Genomic DNA, 23,340 nt, shown 5'->3' on the forward strand with positions numbered 1-23,340 from the left:
AGGGAGGACAAGTAGGGGCAGGTTCCCCGTGTCTCTCTCCCTTCGTTTAGGCTTTGAGTCTCCTGCAGGACCCACCCCATCGCCCTCAGCACCGCCAGCTTCCCCATGGCAAGGCCGCAGTGTGGCCAGTTCCAAGCTCTGGATGTTGGAGTTCTCTGCTTTTCTGGAGCGCCGGCCAGATCCTGACACAGTATGTCTCCCGTCCCCGACTGTCTTATTCCAGGAGAGATCATCTTTACCTCAGAGGCTCTGCCACTGCTGTAGGTCCCCTATCTTGCAGGGCCAGAGTAGGTCCCCAATCCCACAGGCCCTGTCCTCAAAGTAGGCCTCAAATCTTGGGAAGCTTCCTGTTCCAAATAAGTGGGTTCCCACCCCTGGAAATCCTGCCTCCATAGTAGTCTCGTCAGGCCCAGAGGTCTAACCTTCCACCCCACTCCCCACCCTACCCCCCATACCCTCTTTGGCTTTCTTCCCTTTCTTCCCCCTCTCCCTTCAGGGTTTAATAGATTCCTTGTTCTTTCTTCTCCCCTTGCCCGCCTGCCTCCTCCTCCTTCGCTCTATTCTTTTCCTTGCTCTCTGAAGGTCTCTCACCTCAACCCTTCTTGCCTTTCTCCCTCTCAGCTCTCTCAGGCCTCTCCCCTGTCTCTTATCTTTCCTCTTAATCTAGTGTCCTTCCCCCCCCCAACCCTGCCCCTCCCCCAGCCCTCAGCGCCTTGGCTCTGAGGGGCGCTCAGGAAGCTGAGGAGTCTGTGGTGTGTAATCCACATCCTCTGGGAAACTAGCCAAGTGCAGCAGGTTGCCCCTGACCCATCTTGTCTCCCTTTTTCCTCCGAGGACACTGAGGCCCAGAGAGAGGCAAAACGATTTGACCCGGGTCCTAAGTGAGGCAGGCTGTTGAGCTGTCTCTCTACCCTACCCTTTGGCATCACCCTCAGGCCGATTGTTCTTCTGTCTACAGTACAGCAAGCACCTGTTTGTGCACATCAGCCAGTCGAGCCCAAGCTACAATGACCCCTACCTCGAAGCCGTGGACATCCGCCAGATCTATGACAAATTCCCAGAGAAGAAGGGTGGCCTCAAGGAGCTATTTGAACGGGGGCCCTCCAACGCCTTCTTCCTTGTGAAGTTCTGGGTAAGCGCTGGGCCTCTCCTTCCTTCCCTCAGCGCTCTGAGATGGTGGGGGAAAGTTGGAAAGAAAGGACATCAAGCTGCGGAGGAGGTGAGGACACGGGGTGGCCAGGAGCACACACCAGAGAGGCCACTGCTGGTGGGAGCCGAGTGCCAGAACTTAGCAGTGAGAACATAGAGCGGTGGCGGATGATGGGAGGCCTGGGTTCCGTTCTTTGTATCTTTGCTTCTTCCTCCCTCTGTCAACTCTCCTGTCTTCTTTCCCTTCCTCTCTGTGCTGGCGATACACAGCATGGCCTCCAGCATGCTACGGTAGAACCTTCCTGAATCCCACCTAACTCAAGAGGCTTTTTGTCTTGAGGTGACGGTGGCAGGGTCCTGATCAGGAACTGGGGTCTTAAGGAGGTAGTCATGTTGGGGGGAAACCTGAGGGATGGGATGAGAGTCCACATGGAGCTGTTGGTTCTGGGTCTGACGCTGGCCCCCATCTGGTTTTCCAGCTGTGAATTTGCTTGGGCTGTGCAGAGGTTTGAAAAGAGGAGTGTAGGATGGCAGCTGCCGTAGCCCTGGCCACCCGAAAGGAAACACCCATGTCTGTCTCCAAGAGTCCTGTCCACAGACTTGACCTCTGCGGCCGTCCTCAGTGAATATTGGGTGCCTAGAGCCAATTTGTAAGGCGCTCTCCTTTGAGATTAGGAGGCACAGGCCTGCCCTCACAGCTTCTTTCCAGGGCCTAGGACACCCAGAAGGGACATAGGGGAGACCAGGCCAATGGTTAATAAGGATGGAACATCCTTCATGCATCTGACTGAACTTCAGGCATGGACCTTTTTCCATATCTTCTTCCAGGCCTGGGAGGCCAAGACCGAAGTCTTCCTGCTCCCTCTGGCTTCCGCTAACCCCAGAGAATCACCCAGGTTTTTCTTTCGTTTACTTAGTTTTCAATGCTGGAGTACCCTCCATTTTTTGATTTCGTAGTACTGGGGTTGGAGCCCTAGGACCTCAGCTTTGGTAGATGACTGCTCTACCATCGAGCTGCACCCCAGCCCCACAGTGCCCCTCTTTCTATCTCTACCCAAGATTTATCTCAGCCTATTTTGCTCCCAAGCCTCTTGGTAATCTGGAAGCTTCTTGTTCTGGAAAGAGCATGTTGACAGTAAGCGTGGATACAGTACTCCAGCCGGCTTTCGCGCCCTACCAACAATGCCTAGCCCAGCCCTGCTCTCCCTCCCTGAGTTCCTGGCTCTCTGCAGAAGCCCCAAGTGCTGCTTTAGGAATGCTGGGCCTTACCTCGACAATGTGTACATCTTGTCCTATGTTTGCATAGTTAGCAATTCTCCAAATGGGATGATGCCTGGGCCTGGATTTGAGTAGGCAGGGTCTGCTAGACAGAGAGAAGAAAGGCCATTTTTTTTCCCCGTGCAGTGTATGAGTAGAAAAGGCAGGAGGGAGCAAGGAAGTCTGGAGAAAGGTATGCTTCTAGCTGGTATCTCTAGCATGAATTCTACTTGTTCTTAATAAAAAACCAGAGCTGAAAGATCAGAGAAGCAGAGCAGCCAGTCACTAGAGAGACCTTTTACCTCTACTGATGCTCAGACCAAAGGGGTGATCCTGTCCTCAGACTGCATCTCCAGACTGCACTGAGCTCTGGTCTCCTCCTGCTCCTCTCTTCGCCCAACCATATTCCTTCCTGTCTCCACCTCCCTAATGCTGGGATTAAGGCACAGGATCCCAAGTGCTGGGATCACCTCTGTGTGAGCTCTGTTTCTCTTTTAAACAGATTCAAACTCACAGAGCCCAGGGTGGCCTTGAACTCACAGGGATCCACCCGCCTCTGGCTCCCAAGCCCTCGGATTAAAGGTGTGTGCCATCATTCAGTCCCTGACCTGTTTGTCTTAGCTTTGCACTCTGATCTTCAGACAAGCTTTATTTGTTTAGACACAAACAATGGTTATCTTATTAGTCTCTTCTTCCCCTTGAAGATCTTTTTCCTGGGAGCCTCAATTCCCTGCTCCCGAGTGAACGGGTAGTTACATAGTTGTCAGCCTGAGCCTCTCCTGTGTTGTATCAATAAATAGTCTCTGGGATCTCATAGTTCCCCTATTGGTGTACAGGACTCATTTGATTGGAACACATGCCAAAGAAAAAATCCAAGAAAAAAAAAAAACCACAAGGCCTATGTCTTCAGGTTTCTGTTACTTTTACAAACACCATGGCCAAAAGCAATTTGGGGAAGAAGTTTATTTCTTCTTACAGCTTGCAGTCCTTCATCTGGGGAAGTCAAGGTCAGGAACTCAGGCAGGAACTGATGCAGAGGCCTTGGAGAAGTGGTCTACTGGTTCGCCCAGCCTGCCTTTCTATGGCATTTAGGCCCCAAGTCGAGGGCTGGTGTTCCCTGCAGTGGGCTGGGCTCTCCCACATCAGTCAGCAATGCACTACAGGCTTGGCTACAGTCCAGTCTTACGGAATTTTCTCAGCTGAGGTTCCCTCTTACCAAATGACTCTAGCTTGTGTTAAGTGGACACAAACTGACCGGCATAGGCTATAAATGCCTCTTTCTGTTTGAAGTGTGTATGGGGGGAGGTAGGGGAGAGGCGCTTATATGTGATAGAAAATCTAGATCAAAGACGGTTTTCTCTGTTTTTTGCTTGGTGCTAGGTATTGAACGCATGGGCTTTGCACGTTAGAGGAGTACTTTATGGCTGAGCACACATATTCACGGAGACAGGGTCTTGGTATATAGCTCAGACTGATCTAGACCTCAGGGTCGTTCTATCTCAACTTCCTGGGTTCTGGGGTTCCAAGTGTCCCCCACTACACCTGAAGTAAGTTCAGCAGTCACTTGTAAATACATTGTGCCCCTGTCTTCTGGTGTGTGTGTCTAAGCCATTCTGCTTTATTAATTATATGACTTACTTTTTTTATTCTCTTTTTTTCATAGTCCCCCGATTTCTGTGTTCTTTCATTTCACCTTGATGATCTCTGGGTAATATATTGTCTTCTCTTCTTCAGCTTTGTAGTTGGTAGACATAACCATAAGATTAGAATCTTTCTATTTGTGAACATTTCCATCTATTATTTCTTTTTTTTTAATTTTAAAGATTTATTTATTTATTATGTATACAACATTCCTTCCATGTATGCTTGCATGCCAGAAGAGGGCACCAGATCTCATTACAGATGGTTGTGAGCCACCATGTGGTTGCTGGGAATTGAACTCAGGACCTCTGGAAGAGCAGGCAGTGCTCTTAACCTCTGAGCCATCTCTCAAGCCCCCCCCCCCCCCGTCTATTATTTTCCTGTCTTTCACTCTTATTTTCCTGAGTCCCCAATACTACCCTACTCGCTGGCTAAGTGCTTTTTGCTTTTTTGGGGGGGGGTGGGGAGGGCAGGGGAGTTGAAACTGAATCTCATTGTATAGTCTAGGTATCCTGGAAATCATTATATAGCTCAGGCTGTCCTCAAACTTGTAGTGGCCCTCCCAGGAGCCTGAGTCATCCATTGCTGGTGTGAGTCATCAGTGTATTTGTGTGCTGTGGGTCTCCTGTTGGCCGGGAGATCACTGATTAGGCCAAAGAGCCCCAGGGATCCACCTGCCTCTCCCTCCCTAGAGCTGGGATGACAGTGAATTGTGGAGCCTGGCTTTTCTGTGTGGGTTCTGGATTCAGGCTCTCATTCTTTCAAGGCAAGCCCCTCCAATGCCGTTTTTATATTTTCCAGTTTATTTGTTTGGTCTCTTTTTCTAGAGACTTTCTTATTTTGTCTTCTAGTTTCTGGATTCGTTCAGTGTTATATCTAAGGCCAAATTACCCAAAGCCCAAAGCATCCGTGCATAAGTCAAGTTTTTCGGTTGTGTAGAGGAAGCCTGGGGGTAGAGCCTCCAGGGATGGTCTTGACTGCCCTGTAATATCCCCAGAGCCTGAGTCCTCTTTCCTTGTCACCCTCAGTTTAGGACATCTGTCCTCGAGGTCATGGCCACTGGAATTCCAGTCATCCTCTCTGCGCAGCAAGCATTAGGAAAGAACTCTTTGCTGTGGGGTCCTTTCGAAGGTCCCATGCAGTGTGTATTTGTTTGTGTGGCTGCACCTTGCTCTGATGAACCAGGGAAGAATGAACTCAGCGGCTCTGCTGTGGGCTTCAGTTAGCATCGCTGTGGTATACTGGCAGCCTCCAATTTTCGACATGTTTAGGGGATCCTGGGTTCCCCTCCAGAGTGAGGTGACTAGTGACTCTCTCAGCGCCGGCCCAGCTCCCCTTGGGGTGTGACTGGAGTCAGAAGGGAGGCTCAGCTGGCAGTGGATGGTGTGTTTATCAGTGTACTGCCTTGGAGGACTAGGCATCCAGTGCCTTCCTCACTGGTTGGTAGTTTCCTTTTATTATTTATTTTTGTAAGTTCTGGGTATAGGGAGCCCAGGGCCCTGCATGTGCAAGGCAGTCCCTGTACTAAACACTCTGGGTAAGCCCTGTACGGCTGAGCCGCACCCCAGTGCAGTCGGAGGCAATAGTTTATATTTTACGAGACACATTTTGGGTAAGGCTCATCTTAGAATCTCCATTTCACAAACTGAGGAAATTCGTGTTGCAGGCAAGGGCTTGGATCTGAGGCCTGCATTTTGGGTGGGCCTTCATCATTCCTATGGTGTGTATATAATATACTTGGTATATTCTGGGAAGACTGAAAGGTCATTGGTCACTCGTGTCAACAGGTCACATGGATTCTCTTTTGTGAATCTTGCCAAGCCTTCAAAGTTGAATATAGTTGACTCCAGAGGAACAGTTGAGGCTGTTTCACCAAACCAGGCTGTAGAACTAAATGGCGTGGCTCCAGAGTCAGGCAATCTGACCTGATAACAGAATGCCCTCAGGCTCAGATTTGCTGCTCACCCCAGTCCAGGGAAAAGGTTCTGGATTGCTGGAAAGGCTCCGAGGAATGCCAGTTGATAGCAGAGAGGAAGGCCGACTTAGCTCTGACTATTTGCTCCCAGAGGAGGGCACCTTGGCTCTTTTTCTAGATCTTGACCGTTTTCCCAGGAAATATGACAAAGTCTTCTTTCTAGGTGAAAGTAAAGCTTGAGTCTCCTTCGACTACCTTACTGGGCCCCTTTACTCCTTTGCTTTCCCTTGGGGGACACTGGTAGGGAACTGAGAGAAGAAGGAAGTGTGGAGACAGCTGGGACACCAGGAGTTGGACTGGGCTGGTCCTGCAGACTTGCTTGGTCATGGCTGTGTAAACAGCCCATGTAGTCATTGCCTTATAACAGCAGACTCTGGGGAGCTCCACAATGCGCCTTGGACTCAGGGCAGTATGGACTTTCCAGGAGCTTGTGGACATTAGGAGAGCCCTCACAGTGTGTCAGATCAGCTGACTTTGAGGCCCAGCTGTCCCTATGGGATGCAGCCACTCCCCTTGAGAGCTAGATCTTGAGGGAGTCTTAGCTTCTGTGTGCCTCTGTTTTTCCAGCTTAAAGATTAGCAGTTCTTGTGGGCTCCAATCTGGGGGCTCAGGTGCCACCTTGTCCTTCCTCTTCTCACTGCAACCCGAACACAGTCGCCTTAGGGAGGCTGAGCTGAACCCAGAAGAGGGAGCATCGGAGGCCAGGGCACCTTAGCAGCTATCCTCCGAATGTCCTCATGTGCCGGGGGCTCAGAGGCAGAAAAATGTAGTGAGGGACATTTGCTAATAGTGAGGGTGTGTATCAGTCATGGGCAGTCCCCTGCTCCCTCCTCCTACCACTGTCTGCTATGGACTCTTAGGAAGGAAACCTGTCCAGGCAAGAAACCTGCCTGTCTGTCTCACAGCCAGCCTTCCTCCTCCTCCTTTGTTTGCTCAGTCTGCCTCCCGGGTGCTGGGGAGCTGATGAGAACCTGTCTAGAGCAGAGGCCACTTTGTTTTTCTCTGTCCAAGCGGCTGCCTCCCCCACCCGCTGAGAGTTACTGTTCACACTGAGGGGCGGTGGTGGTGGTCCTGCAGCGTGTCTGGGCTTGTCCCCAGTGCAGATGGCAGCAAGGTGCAGCAGAGGAGGGGGTGGAGCCCTTAAGGCCCAGTTCTGAGAGAATTCCCCCTGGAGTAAGGGCTGAAATATGTAAACCCCATCCTCCCGAACCTCATGAAAACTAACAGAGGCTGCTTGTCCTGGCCACGGGGAGGGACACCAGTCTGCACACTGGGTGGAGCTGGGTAACAGGACAATTCCCTAGGCCTCTCTACCGTCCAGTCCTCTGTTCTCCTCTGGGCCCGACATTCCTCCCAGACACATACCAGCACATGACAGTCAAGGCTGTCTGCTCATTTGTCAGTCACTTGATCCCTCACACCTGTCCCAAGCCCAGCCCATGAGCTGCCCACCCCCACGAACCAGCTATGAATAGGGCGGGTGAGGGGGTGGGGTGATCCGAAGGCTGCTCACTGAGAGGGACAGCTGTCCTGGACTGCAGCTGCCGGGGAAGGTGCTGGTGGAGCTGGACGGACCCTGGAGCCCAGTAGCTGAGACACTGTGGGATGGGTCCTTTGTCGCCTTGGCCACCATCTCCCAGATCTGTGCAGCTCAGACCCAGGGCAGATTCTAGGGTGACGTTGGATCCCCATCTTTCTCGATAATCTTAACTTTTTCCTCAGTTAGAGTACACAAATATTCCTTAGCCCCCTTCTGTCCTACAGTCACCAGAAATGTGGGGCTGTGGTTGGATTTTTTTTTTGTTTTTTGTTTGTTTGTTTGTTTTGTTTTTCACAACAGGGTTTCTCTGTGTAGCCCTGACTGTCCCTGAACTCACAGATCTGCCTGCCTCTGCCTCCTGAGGGAGCGGTGGCGTGGGCCACCAGTGCCTGGCTATGCATGGGTGTTTGAAAGGGGTCCTAGGGACTGAAGAGCTGGAGTATATTTGAGATGAAGGGCTCAGGGTGGGGTCCAGAACTCAGGGGTGAGGAACTCTGATGTACCCAGGGACGTGACCCCTCTATCAGCACCACCCAGAGCTGAGAAATGGAGCAGCTACCTGCAAATCTTCACTGAAAGGCCAGGTGTGCCAGGCACCTAGTGAGGTTTGCCAAGGACAGGGTTCTTGCACTCCATGGACCTTTGCCTGGGCAAGCCACACAGCCATGGGGTGCAGACATGGGAGACTGCCTTTGTGTGTGGCCTGAGGAGCTCTTTGGTATCAGGTCTTGCCAGCATGGTACAGAGAGGGGTCTTATAAGTGTTACGTCCATTGACATTTCTTATCTAATAGTTATATAAGAGGAGATAAAAAAAATAGTTTTCATGATTGCATTGCTTAGGGTAAAGTTAAGGAGTAAAAGTAAATTGATGTCAAAGATATCACAAAGGCCAGCCAGATGGCTCAGGCATTAATCAGACCCGGTTCAACTCCTGGAACACAATATTGGAAGGAGAAAATTGGCTCATACAAGTTGTCCTCTGATCTCATGCACACCATCATGCACATGCATGCACACACACAAAACAAACATTTTTACAAAGTGTCATGGAAAGATGCACAAGTTAGGTGGATCCTACTGCTTAAGAGGCTGAAGCGGAAGGAATGAAGGTGGAGGTCAGCTGGGCTACATGACAAGATCTCGGCTCAAACAAAGACACCATGAGGGTGTGGAGAGTCCATGTGGTTAATGGGCCCAGTGTTTGTCATCTGAGTATTGTCCCCTTATAATGCCCTGGCCTCATCTGCCCAGTGCCTCTACCTTTCCAGACAGTTGGGTCTCATGACAATGTTTTCAGACCAGTCTGACAAAGTGCTCTTCTAGGATGGTCGTATGACAGAGAAAGTGAGAGAAAGCCTGGGTTCAGGTCCTTAGTCACCTCATTTGTCACAGGAAGACCTTGGACCATGACTGACCCACATCCTCCAGGACTCACAGGTGCTCCTCTCCCCGCCTCGCCCCACCCCCAGCTGAAAGCCATCCTGGGTTGGGACTTGTTTGTCTCAGAGGCTAAACATTGGCTAAGATGCTGCTGTAATTGTTGCTTTGTTTTTCCTTCCTCCCAAAGAATGGTTCCATTTAAACCATGCACAGCCAACTAAGATACCCTAAAAAACATTTCTTCATTTTATTCCATAATTGCTTCCTCACTCAGCATGCTGTGTTCATCCATCATAGTAAAGGCTAGTTAGTCATTCTCAGTAGTGTGTGCCTGTCTCTCACAGACACATTATATGTCTTCCATGCCACATGAATTAATTACAGGGTAATTAACACTTCCTTGTCAGTTTACACAAAGATTTTGCTGTTGAAAGGAGGCGGCAAAGGAGAGAAAACTAGTGCTAGTGTGCCACCTAGCGGCCATGAGTAAGACTGCTTATCACCTGTGCTCAAATCTGCAGAAGCGTTGTGGGTCTCAGAACTTACATTGTGATGGGCAGCTCACACTGCCTTCACGGCCTGTACTCTGGTCCACGTGGCAGTTACTTCTGCATTCTGTGGTCGATGAAGAAGCCCTACCGTAAGAATCAGACTTCTGAAAAAAAAAAAAAAGAATCAGACTTCTGGCCAGTCGCAGTGGCACACGCCATTAGTCCTAGCATTTGGGAGGCAGAGGCAGGCTGGTCTACAGGATGAGTTCCAGGACAGTCAGACCTACATAGTGAGACCTGGTCTTAAAAAAATAAATCGGCCTACTGTCTGGTCATCTGTAGAAAAATGGATAGAGTTAGAGGTCATCACGTCAAGCAAATCAGGCCAGCCAGTTTACCACATTGGAGCGCCACTCTGTAGTAAGGAGCACGGGGACACTTTGTTCCGGCTAGCTTACACCCAAAACAGTCACACAGAAACTGTATTTATTTAAACACTGCCTGGCCAATCATCTCTTATTGGCTAACTCTCACATTAATTTAACCCATCTCCACTTGACTATGGCTTACTGGCATGAGTCTAACTAGTGTCCGTCTCGGGCAGGAGAACCATGGTGTCTGCCACACTGCCCTTCTTCCCAGCATTCTGTTTTGTCTGCTCCGCCTGTCTAAGTTCTGCCCTATCAAAAGGCCAAAACAGCTTCTTTATTCAACCAGTGAAAGCAACATGTAGACAGAAGAACCTCCTTAATCACCCAGCCAGGCAAATATACGTTTACATACACATATATAATAAATAATTTTTTTAAAAGAATTCCTTAATTAAAATAGAAAGGTTAAGTTAAGGCCAGCGAGATGACTTGGAGAGTATATGCACCTGGTTCTGTGCCTGACGACCTGGACCTGAGTTCAGTCTTTAGGGTACACACAGTGGAGGGAGGGAATCAGTACCCAGAAGTTGTCCTCTGACTCCACATACTTCCTCTGGCATGGGTATACTCATACACCCAAAAGCAGAAGAACACCCCAAAACCAAAGAGCTGATGGGTATCTTTCTGGCAATGTTTACCAAGTTTGGCCACATAGGCACTCAGAGGACACTGTTGCCATGGTCTCTGGGGTTCCAGCTACCCCTTGAGCTAGCAGCAAAACTTGCCATCAGCCACTGTTTGCTGGGTTTGCCAGTATACAAATGCATGAGTTACAGGGTCGTTGGGTTCTCTGCTAGGCATCCCTGTGCAAACTACACACAGAGGGAGCCTGAGTTGCAGTAGAGGCCCCAGGACATTGAAGATAACGGCAATGTGGGATGTCTCTGAAGAAAGCTGCAGGCACCCAGTAGAGCCAGCTCAAAGGAGAGGCCAGAGCTGCAAATGGTGGAGCCATAGGGGTTGGAATGCCCAAGCTCTTGAAGTACAGATGTCACCGTAAGCCCTGGATATCAGATAAGGAGCTACAGAATTTCCTATTTACTTTGTTGAGTTGATTTTAATGTGTACCTCCGTGTATAGGTGGGCACATGTGTACAGATGCCCACAGAAGCCAGAAGAGTACATAAGAGAGTGTGAGCTGCCCAGCGTGGGGGCTGGGGGCTGAGCGCAGGTTCTGTGTAAGAGCAGCCAGTGCCCTTAACCGTTGAGTCGTTGTCTTTCCAGTGCCTGAGTTTCTTGCTACTCTGCTTTGCTCCCGACATGGGAATGTCTACTCGGTTCCAGGATGAATGGGAAGTAGGCAGTTTTCTTTCTGATTTTTCAGGATTCATAGCTCAGATTGCCTCAGAAGAGACGTTGCACTCTGGACACGTCTGACTGCATGTGATTGTTTGTATTAGAAGGTGGACGCGAACCTTTCTGGGCCGGGGGTATGCTTTGAATCTGCGGTGTCTCCCACAGACTTGCATTTGGAATGCTTGTTCCTAGTTTGTGGCTCTGTTTTGAAGGCTGTAGAGCTTTTAAGGGTTGTGGCCTCGCTGCTGGAAATAAGACACTAGTGTCAAATCCTTGAAGGTTATACCTGCTCCTGGTTTTGGCTCGTGTTCTCTGTTTCCTGTCCCATGTCATGTGAACTATCTCGTGGTCTTAGTGTCAGGATGGGATTGATGGGCTTATTTTGCCGTGTCTTCCCTGCTAGGAGGGACTGGGGCAGCCAAGATAAACCTTCCTTAGATTTATCGTTCGTGTGTGGTGTTTAGTCACAGGGACTCTAAAGTAATTAATGCCATATCCAACCAAGAACTAATTGCCTGGCTCCCATGTGGGCAGCTGGGAACTCATTTCTCATTGTTTGGGAAACAAACCAGAATTACACTGAGCCTGGATGTGGGGGATGGCAGAGGCTTTCTTATGCTTGCTGTGTACCGTGTTTTTTCTTGCTTGCTTGCTTTCTTGCTTTCTTCTTTCTTTTTGATCCTTCCAGGCCAACAGCCGGCCCTCCCACTGAGCTGTACCCAAGTCCTGTCCCCATTCTTTTCAAGTCCTCTTCTCTTGTCCAAGATGAAGGGATCTGTATCAGCACAAGATATCTCAAGATCAAGTTCTCAGCACAAAGGAGATTTATTTGACCCAGGGGCACAAAGGGCAGGGAATAAGAGACAAAGACACAAAGACAGAGGAAGTGGGAGAAGGGGAGGGGGAAGGGATCTTTTTCCTGGTGGACAAATCCTGCGGCGGGGGGGGGGGGGGGGGGGGGGGGGGAGGCAGAGGAGACTGCCGCCCACAGGCAAATGACAACTGATAAAGGTAAAAGGGGAAACCTAGTGTTAGGATGAGGTGTTTAATTTTGATTGGACAGGTTAATTAGGGCATCCGTGAGAGGACTTTAGATTGCTGGACTTTAATACTCTGACAGCTGGATCTTGGTCCTCAGCCTCAGGAGAAGGAAGTGGCCAAATAGGGAATAGACCGGAATGTAATGGTTTTTAGCAGGGCAGAGGGAATGGGGGAGAAGGGCAAAGCCTGTGAGAGCCATGTTTGTCACACTGAGGCCAGCTAGAGTCCCTTCACAAGAACCTGCACCGTGACCCCTAAGAACACCCTTGAACACAGCCATATCCTCCTATTTCTCCGGCAGGCAGACCTCAACACTAACATCGATGATGAGGGCAGTGCCTTCTATGGGGTGTCCAGCCAGTACGAGAGCCTGGACAACATGATCATTACTTGTTCTACTAAGGTCTGCTCCTTCGGCAAGCAAGTGGTGGAGAAAGTTGAGGTAGGAGGCCACCCAGTGGGTGTGGGGCGAAGGGGGTGGCCTGCGTGCCCCCTTTCTCTGGAGCTTCCCCCCACCCCCAGTGCAGGATTGCTGAGGGGGCCCTATGTATTTCCATTACCTTCAGGAAGTACGGGTTTTGGGTTGGGTGTGAAGCATCTAATAAGTTACTGAGTTGTATCTAATAAGTTACTGATTTAGTTGTCCATCCTTGTGCCTCAGAGCCCTGGCTGAATTTTCTGGTCAGGATCCCTTTCAAGCCTTCCTTACAAGCATCCCACACCTTCTAGAGCAGGACCAACTTACAGGCTAGCCCAAGGATTTCTCCCTAATCCATCTGTGTCTTTGACAGCTGGGCTGGGGGATAGGAGTGGCCTTCCTCGGTCACACAGAGCTCTAGAGGCAGAGGCAGGATGTTCAGGGTCTGTTCGCTCTCGTTTTTTACTCCATGAATGCAGAGTTTGTGGAGTCCCCATTTCTGCAGGTGTTTGGGTATCTGCTAGGCAAGTATGCTACCATCAAGCTATATAGCCTTTTGCCTCCACATCCCCCCATTTTGAGGCAGTCTTTAGATTCTCCTTTCCCAGGCAGCCCAGCAGCACACAGCTTTTCAGTTTTGGAGTGCCATGGAGACCTTACACTTGGGCAGAATTCTCTGCCTCCCTGTCACTCACCCTGTCAAAGGCAGGCAGGCTGACAGTAAGCACAAGCTAGAGGACCCGGATTTGATCCCTGTACCTCCCCTGAGCCCCATTTCCTACTGTGTTAATGGACCCCACTTTTCTCTAAGGGATTATAGGGTTTTCACCACCCACTGATCCCAATAGCTGTGACAGTCTGGTCTTATTATGTAATGAGAATGACAAAATGACCCTAAAGCCTGTGCCCCAGGGTACCAGTGGTCCTTAAGTCTGTGACCCTGTGCAGTGCATAACATTGCATGATGTCAGCCTGGCCACTTTTTGGCCCACGTGGGTCTGAACTGATGGCATCCTCTCTACCTGGGGTTGACAGCCACTCATACCAGGCAGGACCTGGGAATGGAGCTTTGCTTCCGGGTCCCAACCCTAGCTGTCCCATTGCCAGGAAGCTTTTGATACATGTTAGCTGCCCTGAGTGTGATCCAGTAGAAGCTATGTGTGTGGTCTTTTGTTCTCTTTTGATACTGTTGATGGACTCCAGGGCTCACAGCTGCTGTACACCAGCCCGACCCCCGCCACCCCCCCCACCCCCCGCCACCCCCCCCCCACCCCCCACCTCCCCCACCCCCCCCACCCCCGCAAAGGCGTATTTTTACAAAGCTCCTACAGTTAGGACTTTCACTTAGCTTATCAAGGGTTTGAGATGCTCATGTGTCTATGCAGTCATCATCCAGTGTCCTGTTCATCCAGCTCCTGTGCCAATAGCATCCAGCACCAAGCATCGTGCGTTTGGCACTTCTATCACATAGATGCTGACTCCCTCACCTCAGCCTCGTGAGCAACCCCTGCCCCATCTCATTGCCATGACTTCCAGGTCTTTACATTGCCTTCTCCTGGAAGTGTCTGCCTGTCATGTCAGTGACAGAGAGGAGAGACCTGGCTTATGTCCAGAAACCTCTGAGGACAGGCTCTGCTCCCGGGCCATCTTCTGCCTCTGCTTCCCAGTGGCGGTGGCTGGACTTTTGTGCATCGCTGCTGAACTGGGCTTGGGTAAGAGCTGAGGAGATTCTAAGCCTCCGTTGTCCCTGGGGTTCTACAGACAGAGTACGCTCGCTATGAGAACGGCCACTATCTGTACCGCATCCACCGGTCCCCGCTCTGTGAGTACATGATCAACTTCATCCACAAGCTGAAGCACTTACCCGAGAAGTACATGATGAACAGTGTGCTGGAGAACTTCACCATCCTGCAGGTATGCCTGGGGCAGGTGCTCGGGGTGTAGTGCATCGGTGGGCGGCACCAGTGGCTTCTCCACCAGTGGCTTCTCCGCCCAGGGCTTTGACCCTCGCCTTTGTCTCACCTACAGGTGGTCACCAATCGCGACACACAGGAGACCTTGCTGTGTATTGCGTATGTCTTCGAAGTGTCAGCCAGCGAACACGGGGCTCAGCACCACATCTACCGGCTGGTGAAAGAATGACACAGACTTGCAAGAATGATGGTGGGGGGACAAATCCAGGAAACGGGGACCTGGGAGGGAACCTTCAGGGATAGTCCCCGGAAGTGCCAAGAGAGCTGAGCGGAGGAACCAACTGCCTGATCTTGCAGTGCCCAACCCCCAATAAACCCAAGGTGTCAAGTGTTTTCAGGGGAGCTGGTCTGACTGTGTGAGCCCAGAAGGGCAAGGGAGAAGGGGGCACCAGGAGGCAAGCTGGAAGCAAGCCCAGAAAGGCCCAATGGTCCAGGAGCCAGAACCCCACTGGACTCAGCCAGACACCAGAGCTCAAGACCCGGTGGCCCCTCCTCAGCGGCTGGACCCCTACACTCTGCTGCTGGCCACACTGTGGCCTAAGGACAGATGGCATGTGGCTCACACACCCAGAATGCAATGCATGACCACGTGTACTGTCAGCCTTGCCATGGCTGCCCGAGGATAGCTATAGCAGAAGGCCCCACCCCTGCTAACGGCTGGGTGAGATTGGGTAAGATTTACTCAGGTGGCCCTGCAGAGGCCTTGCAGGGGTCAATGGCTCCAGGCCTAGGCAAGGCTTGGAGGTAGGGAGTCCCGCTTCAGGGCCAGCGTTTCCAGCTGCTTGTTCCTGTCAGGCTCCTCAGCTTCTCTCTTAGTCCCTTTTCCTCTCAGCGCTGGTGAGGAGGGGCTGCTGCGTCGGGGATCTGAGTTTTAGGAAAGCTAGGGCTACAAAAAGAAACCCCGTCTCCAAAACAAAATGAAGAAAAAAAAAAGAAAGAAAAACAAACCAAAAAGCAACAAAACAAAAAAAGTAACGGCACAATGCCTGTTAAATGATCTAACTCTCTGCCCAGCCCCTTGCTTCCCTCCCTCTGGAGAGCCTGGATCTGGCTCTCTGCTGCCCTCTCCTGGCTTTCTGGTGTCCGCTTCCCTAGTTGGAGCCAGTTTCTAGTAACCCGGAGCCTCAGAAAGAAAGATCCAATCTGGGCGAGTTTGTGTGTGCCCAGAACTCAGGGATGTATCTATGGGGATGCAAAAATGGGCAGGGCAGCATTGGGGGGATGCTACAGGGGTGAGGAGCAAGGGAGCTGGAATCAGTCTAGCCTGACTTTGATGTGCAACCTGTGGTGTGTCAATGTCATGGTGCCTCAGTTTCCCCATCTGTAAAATGGGTATAACATTCACCTACCTCGTGTATGAACAGTGCCTCATGTAGTGCTGAGCACATCCACGTATGCAATAAATAGACATTGGTACTAACCATGGGAGCTGCAGCTCCTGCTGAGGAGCCGGATGGGGGAGCTGTGCACTGGAGTGGGGAGGGATCCAGAGGTCTCAGGGAAGAGGTAGCCTTTGAGGGAACAAATTCTGATATTTATTGATGTTATTTCTGTTTAATTTTGGTGCCGGGGCAGAAGACCTCAGGGCTTAGCATGGGCGGAGTGACTGTGCCAGAAATATACAAATTAAGCATATGGGAGGAGTCTGGCTGCATTTCAGATAAGGAAGACAGACAAGCCACCCAGTCTTTCTGTGGCCCCCAAATTCCTTCTCCTTAACCCAAAGAAGTTTAACTCATACCTCTCCACCATGCTAGGATGGTAGCCCTACTGCACTGTGTAGAGGTCCTGCTGTCAGAGGGGGTCAAGGGTCCTGGAAAGACTACTGCATCCCTGTGATGAGGGACTCACCCTGTCCTGTGATGAGGACTCACCCCTCACATGCAGGCCTGTGTTTGTACAACCCTCCCCCCATCTTACCTCCACCCCCACCCCCGTGTATGCTGCCTGGCCACGCCGCAGCATTCTTGAAAAGTCCCGGGCTCAGACATTTCAGACTTCTTTGTGGACAGTGTCTTGGGTCATGAAGGACACACAATCTTTTTCTCTGGGAAGCAGTCAGTCCAGATGTTGGATCCCAGTGTGGATCATGAGTTTTTCCTGTGTGAACTGACCTTGGTGGCCTAACGGAGAGTCACCGTAGAAGACGGTAGTCTCAGTTGCCTCTCACTTGAGCCGGCATGGCGTTTGACTAGGGCACCCTCACCCCCATCGCACCAGTCTCGCTGATGGTTCTGTGCTGGTGCCATTGTTTATTTATTTAGATGAGCTCACCCTCTCTGGTCTGGGCTACTACCTCCAGTGATCCTCCTGCCTCAGCTTCCTGAGGAGCTGGGACTATGGGTGCTCACCACTGTGCCCTGAAGTCCTATTTTAAGGATTAAGAAAGTGAGATCCTGAGAGCTTAAGGAAGTTGCTTGGGTTGTTGGTGTGTTTTCCGTTTGCTTTGTGAGTAGCTGTTTAATTTCTGAGATGTGGCAGGCTCTGGGAATGTGTCCATGAGCAAAACAGCCAGGGTGACTCTGAGCTGACTGTGGACTAAGGAAGGGGTGATGGGACACAAGTCAAAGAGACTTGTAGGCAGTGGGAAATGCTGGGGGGTGGGGGCACCAAGGTGAGCTTCATAGGGGAGGCTGCCAAGGCCCAGAATCTACATTGACTCTTGAACCACAGTGGATCTGAAGGAACATTCCAAGGGAGAATAGAGAGTCTTGGAGACAGGGAGGGGATGGGTGTGCCCCAGGGGTACGCTGAGTAACAGAACTTGAGCATACCCTGTCCAGCACGCCAGGTAGATGCCAGGCAGGTGGTGTCTCTTGTGTCGCCCGCACTCCGTGTGTGGATGTGCACTCTGGAATTCTCACTGGGTGGGAGCAAAGCCTGGAGGTGTCAAGCAAGGGAGTGCATTCCTTTGATACTATTTTTAGAGAACAGCTCTAGAGTCTGCTACAAAGGAGCAGGTGTGATTGTTGCTCTTGAACCCACCCAGCATGCTTCCCTGGGCATTTGGGGGTGTTCCCACCCAGCATGCTTCCCTGGGCATTTGGGGGTGTTCCCACCCAGCATGCTTCCCTGGGCATTTGGGGGTGATCTCATCCAGCAATGCTTCCCTGGGCATTTGGGGGTGATCTCATCCAGCAATGCTTCCCTGGGCATTTGGGGGTGATCCTATCCAGCAATGCTTCCCTGGGCATTTGGGGCTGGAAACTATTAGTTTTCTAGGTCTGTTCCATTTGGCAGCCATGTGAGAGAAAAGGGAGGGTAGACCAGAGAGGGTCACCTGTGTCACCAGGCCTGTGAGATGAGGAAGGGTCTCTGAGTTCTGGGACTTGAGCGCCAACTACCCCAGGAGTGAAAACCCTCCTGGCCTTACCTAGTTAGCAGGAAATGTCAGAAATGGCGGTAGGGTCAGGTGAAAGGTTTTCTGCTTCACAGGGTCTGACACTCGCAGCAGATTGTAGCAACCAAGTGTCAGAGAGTGAAAGGAATGTGTCCTGACCAGAAAAGCAAACACAAGCGCAAAGACAGAACAAACCCCCTCAAAACTAAAACAGAACAAAAACACCCCCCTCCACACACACACACACATACAAGGTGCCCCAGACCCACAGGTGAAGGGGCCGAGGTCTGGTCTTATATCCCTGGTTTGTGGGCACCCATTCTTTCCCAGGCTGGGGTTTGAGTGCAGGAGGGCTGAGGGTAGGCTGTGACACGAGAGAGCTTTCTGAGACCTCGCCACCCAGGCACAGAAGGGAGACAACAGAACAGTCTGTGCTCCCCTCAGGGGTTCCACCCAGTGGCTACCTGGGTGTGGCCCCTGCTGAAAACCTCTTTTCTTTCTTAGAGCTACGGTAGTAGGGGGCAGTGGCATCCTGGATAATTTAGAGGTTAGAAAGAAGATTGCCTTTTCCTTCAAGAGTTGACTCTATATAGGATGTAGCTAACTAATAAGCCCAGCCAGGTGGCCAAGTGCACACCTTTGCTCCCCGCCCCAACACACACTCAGGAGGAGACTGAGGCCAGCAGGAAATGCACGGTGGAACCCGATCTCTGCAATAAAAGTCCTTTGAGAAGTGTCTGGAACTTGGCTTTTGTATATTTATCCACGGGTAAGAAAGGACAGACGGGCACGGGCCTTCCTAGCGAGCCAGAGCCCAAGCGGTGGAAATGTTGGTTTTTTTACACTCACAGATGTCTGATATTCGACTTTAAGGCTTTTGTATTTTTTTTCTATGTAAACCCCCTTCATCTCTTCAAATCTTCAGTAAAGTCTGCTACAAACCCAGAGGTCTGCGTGCTCATCATTTCTCTGTCCAGGACCGTGCCTGGTCATAAAGATGCACACTAGCGGTGCGCATTGGGACTGGCCCGTGCTGAGCCAAACCATAGCAGCAGGACCTGAACTCAGAGCTGAAGAGTTCAGATGCTCTTGAATAGGGCATGGTAAGAGGCTGTCCACGGTTCCACAACACTCTCAAGAACTGAATTCTCATCAGCCACTGTTCTGTGCTAAACTGAACTAGTTTGGGGTTCAGAGAGGGCTGATGCAGAAACCCCACCTGTACCTGCTGGACCCTTTGCTTCCCTGAGCAGGGAGGTAGGAGGCCTTGCCTGGATGGCAGGACCTACCTTTCAGTGGGTACCATCCTCCCTGGACCAGACTCAGGAAGGACATCCAGATTCTTACTGGAGTTGGGAGCCGGGTCATTACTGAGAGGTGAGTTGGGCCTGAGAAGCGAAGCTGTGGCAGCCCTGTGCTGAGACACGGTGTGTTTACAGACAGAGTGATGTCACAGTGTGATCGGTAATGAAAAGTCCCCAGGCTATCTTACAAAAGATACAGCTTTAATAAAACAGAAGGAAAAACTTACACAGAATCCCACCTGTCTGGAATGCTGGATCCAGGCCAAGTCGAGAGGGGAGGGGAGCTTTCACCCGCCAGGTTTATGGATAAACTTTTGCCTTAGGGCAACACACCCCACAAAGAGGATGTGATTGGCTAAACTCCCCTGTCAAGAGAGGAGGAGGAGCAGGAGTGTGATTTGCTCTCAGTAGTAAGGGAAAGGTTTGGGGGCCAGGGGAGGCCAGCTGCTGCTCATAGGGAGATGAGGGTGGAGAAGTGACCACTTCTGATAGTCCCCTGCCTCCTTTTCAAATGACAGGACTAGACCCCTCTGTTTTTATCTAATGTGGTCATTCTTGGTAAAACCGTATTTCCTAGTTTCCATTGCAATCTGAGGTGTTAACCGACTAAGGGGGGCCAGTGGAAGAAAGTAGAAATAAACTTTACAGGAATGACCTAAAAGGGAGAGAGCATGCACTTTGTTCTGAGGAGTTGTCGGGAATGTGCTGTAATGTAGCACAATTAATGAAAACCCAGAGACAGAAATGAGGGTTCAACCTGAAGGTCAAAAAAGCAAAAAACAGCCAGCCACTGGCTCACCTTGACCTCAGTCTGAAATGGTGAGCCTGCCTTCAGGAATCTCATAATGAGACTGTGTGTGAGTTGTCTCCTCCCGTCTTGTATTCCTCTCTGGTGCTGGGATTAAAGGCGTGCACCACTACCAGCCAGCTTCTATGGAAAACTAGTGTGGCTACTGCCTGGTCTGTAAGGCTGATCAGTGTAGCTGTTTTACTTTCTGAACTTCAGACACACTTCAGTTACTTAAATACAAATGAAATATTGCTACACTGTAGTGGCCAGGTTTTGTGTAGCTACTGTGGACACTGAGATGACCTTAGACGGTCACAATACAAGCAAGAGCGGAAACACAAGAGTGTTACCTAGCTCTAGTAGGTTTCCCGCGAGGAATGAAGTTTTCTGTTTGCCCCTTTCATTGTGTCTAGTTTTTTTGAATTAGCAGCCAAACTTAATTCTAACACACAACAGTATTCAGTCTGGGAGCAAAGTTGGAGGCCACAGAGTTAAGGCATAAAGATGACGACCATGATGATGATGATGGTGACGATGATGGTGATGCTACCTACCTCACCTTCTGAGGCAAAGCCTGCCATCCTTCCTTCCTCAGTCCTCCGAAGGCTTGCTTCACAGGCATGGCATGCACCACCACGCTCAGCTTTCCCCCGCACTTTTCAGTGCACAAAACCCTTCTGATACCTTTTCCTGCTTGACGCCCACAGCTGCACTGTGCTCCTGCAGGCCGTTCTTTTCATGGATGAAGAGGCTTGGGAAATCAGTAACTAACTTCGGCTGGTCTGGTTTGAGTGTGAAATGTTCCCACAGGCCTATGTGTTTGAATACTTGGTCCCCAGTGGGGAGCACTGTTCTGGAAGGTTCCAGAACCTTGCTGGTGCCAGTGCCCTAAAGTCAGCACTTGAGAGTTCCAGGTCAGCACACTTCCCATGCTCTCTGTGTCCTGATCGGCGTGGAGGTGACCAAGCTACGCTAGCGGCTCCCCTGCTCCTGGCGTGAGCAGTTCTTGTGACCGCATCTTCCACAACAGAATGCACCCCCTCAGACCACACCTCGCTTCTTCTCTTTGGTATCTTATCACAGGGACCAGAAAAGTTACACACCTGGCAAGTCCTCTACAGGCCTTTCCACCTCCGCTTGGGCTGGCTGCTCAGCCCAGCTCTCCTGTCTCATGAATGCAGGTGGGCTGATCATGGGTGGTCAGGGCTTGCCTGAAGCTGGCTGGGACAGGGTGGGAAGCCCAGAGAGGATATAGTTTAGAGGTGGGAGCAGTTCAGCAGTATACAACATTTGCCTAGCGTCTGTGGCCCTGGCTTGCATCCAAGGAAACAAAACAAAAAATTAAAGCAAGATGAAGAAAGCAGGTTTTTATTTCTTCTTGTACAATAATCACCTTGTGGCTAAAGCAAGGGAGTGTGGTTCACAAGAGGCTGTGGAGAGAAAGGAAGCAGATGACCAGCTCCGTGGGAGGGAAATGTGTTTGCCAGTTGGCAGGCTCACAAGTGCATCCTAGACATAACCAGAAGTCATTAGATGCTTAGCTCGAGTCTGGGGAGCGTCTTATGACCCTGCCTTTTTTAGAGATTAGGTTTTTTTCAGTCCTCCCAGACCCAAGGCCAAGGTGGGAATTAAGAATTTGCCACCATATTCTCATTCTGTCTTTTCCCCTCAGTAACATTGTTTTGAGACAGGATCTCACATAGCTCAGGTTGACTCCAAACTCACTATTTAGCTGGTTAACTCTTGACCCTTTCAAAGATGGGGATCATAGATATGTACCACCACCATTGTCCCCAGTGACGCCTTTGCTGACTTCTTTCCAGTTCTTTTCTCGAAATGTAGCCAGCCTGACACCAACACTAAGGATTGTGTATGCCAACTCTTAGGGTGTGCACTGACGGAGGCTTAGAGCTGCTCACCCAGGTTCTCACTGCCCTTGCAGCCAGTCATGTGCCTTCCACTCCCATGTACTGTCTTCCCAGGTTCGCTCTGAGAAACAAGGAGCCCTAGGAAATCCCATTCTGTCCAACCCTCTAAGGCTCTATAACCTTGACTCTCCCACTCCAACCTGTGCTGGAGGGAGGCACATTAAAGCAAGCCTCAGATGCCTGCTCCCAGTTGGCCGGGCCCCTCCCCGCTGTGATCTGCCCACTTGCTCTTTCTCTCCATCTCTCTGGTCTGGGATTCCTGGCTGTGCTCCCTGGCTTTGATATCTGCTGCTGCGCTCTCTGGTTTGGCAACTCACCACGTTCCCCTTGTGGTTTTGGGAGCCTCTGGATTTTATTGATCAGCCTGCTGCTGTGTCCCTTTCTCTGGTTTTCTGTATCTACTTGGTCTTTCATGGGGTGCATTCCCTCTGGTTTGGACTCTGCAGAGTCCTATGGCTAAGCCAGGATTGGAAGTGGCCTTGCAGTGGCCTTGCAGTGGCCTTGCAGTGGCCTGTAGCACCTTAGATCTGCCCTTGGCCCTGGCTGCCCCTTGAGGAAGACACACATGCAAGGTGCATCCCATGGCCCTTTCTGATTGGGCCTAAGTGTCTGACTCACTCCAGCTGCTAAAGATGTGGCTATGCCCCCACCCCCTTTCCCTGCGCAGGCCCAAGACAGTTTCTTTATTAATCAATGGTATTTGCAGCACACAGAGGGGACTCCCACATCACTTCACTCACTAATGGCTGCCATCGCAGCCGTCCCCTAACGAGTTTTATGATCTGTTCCCTGTTAGATGACAGGGGCACACACAAGTCAGCCGAAGAAGTGAGCCAGGAATGACCACAGGCCTAAGCTCTCCTTAGACGAAGGCCCAACTGTTGTACTGTGTGGGCAGTGATGGGCAAGTGCTGGCTGAGCTGAGAGCGATTCCAGGCCTTCTTACCTGGCAGGAAAGAGCCTGCGTGTACCCAGGCGGCCACTGGTGAAGGACAGTCACTGCTGGGGCTTTTTGGTGAAGGATAGCCACTCCTTGTGGGACTTGTGCCTGCATGACCTGGGACTCCCTGGAACTATAAGGTCTTACTACCCTCCCCTGTTCTTGGAACTTTATACCCATAGATGACTCCTAAGCATGTTCAAGTTTGAGGAGCCACTGGGGTGGACTTTTCACCAAACAAGAAAGCTCCACCCCCAGGTGTAGTGAGTCTGGGTCATTTCTTCTTGTAGATAAAGCAGGGAGATGAGTTGTTGGTTGTTTTTTAACTCTTTAGGGGACCTTCCACCCAACTCCCAAATAAAACATGGAGGCTTATTATTCTTATAAATGTTTTAGTTTGACTTTGGCTTGTTTCTATCCAGCTTTTCTTATCTTTTTGGTTTG

General features: G+C 50.8%; 1 protein-coding gene across 4 annotated transcripts in view; it reads left to right on the top strand.

The window, feature by feature from the left end:
• Positions 1–18,879, top strand: part of Tead4 (TEA domain transcription factor 4) — a 79,502-nt gene extending 60,623 nt beyond the window's left edge. For 2 of the 4 annotated variants that reach the window (XM_087904171.1, XM_087904168.1), the window contains 5 exons: positions 69–190; positions 959–1,132; positions 12,505–12,645; positions 14,383–14,535; positions 14,650–18,879. In XM_087904171.1, coding sequence (XP_087760297.1) covers positions 69–190; positions 959–1,132; positions 12,505–12,645; positions 14,383–14,535; positions 14,650–14,763 — 704 coding nt within the window. In that variant the 3' untranslated portion in view covers positions 14,764–18,879. Of the gene's footprint in view, positions 1–50; positions 191–958; positions 1,133–12,504; positions 12,646–14,382; positions 14,536–14,649 lie in introns of all 4 variants that reach the window. The other 2 variants (XM_087904169.1, XM_087904167.1) reach the window with 1 other exon arrangement.
• The last annotated feature ends 4,461 nt before the right edge of the window (positions 18,880–23,340 follow it).

The sequence above is a fragment of the Myodes glareolus genome, chromosome 3 (genome assembly GCF_982192425.1).
Source record: "Myodes glareolus chromosome 3, mMyoGla1.1, whole genome shotgun sequence".
NCBI classification, from domain to species: domain Eukaryota; kingdom Metazoa; phylum Chordata; class Mammalia; order Rodentia; family Cricetidae; genus Myodes; species Myodes glareolus.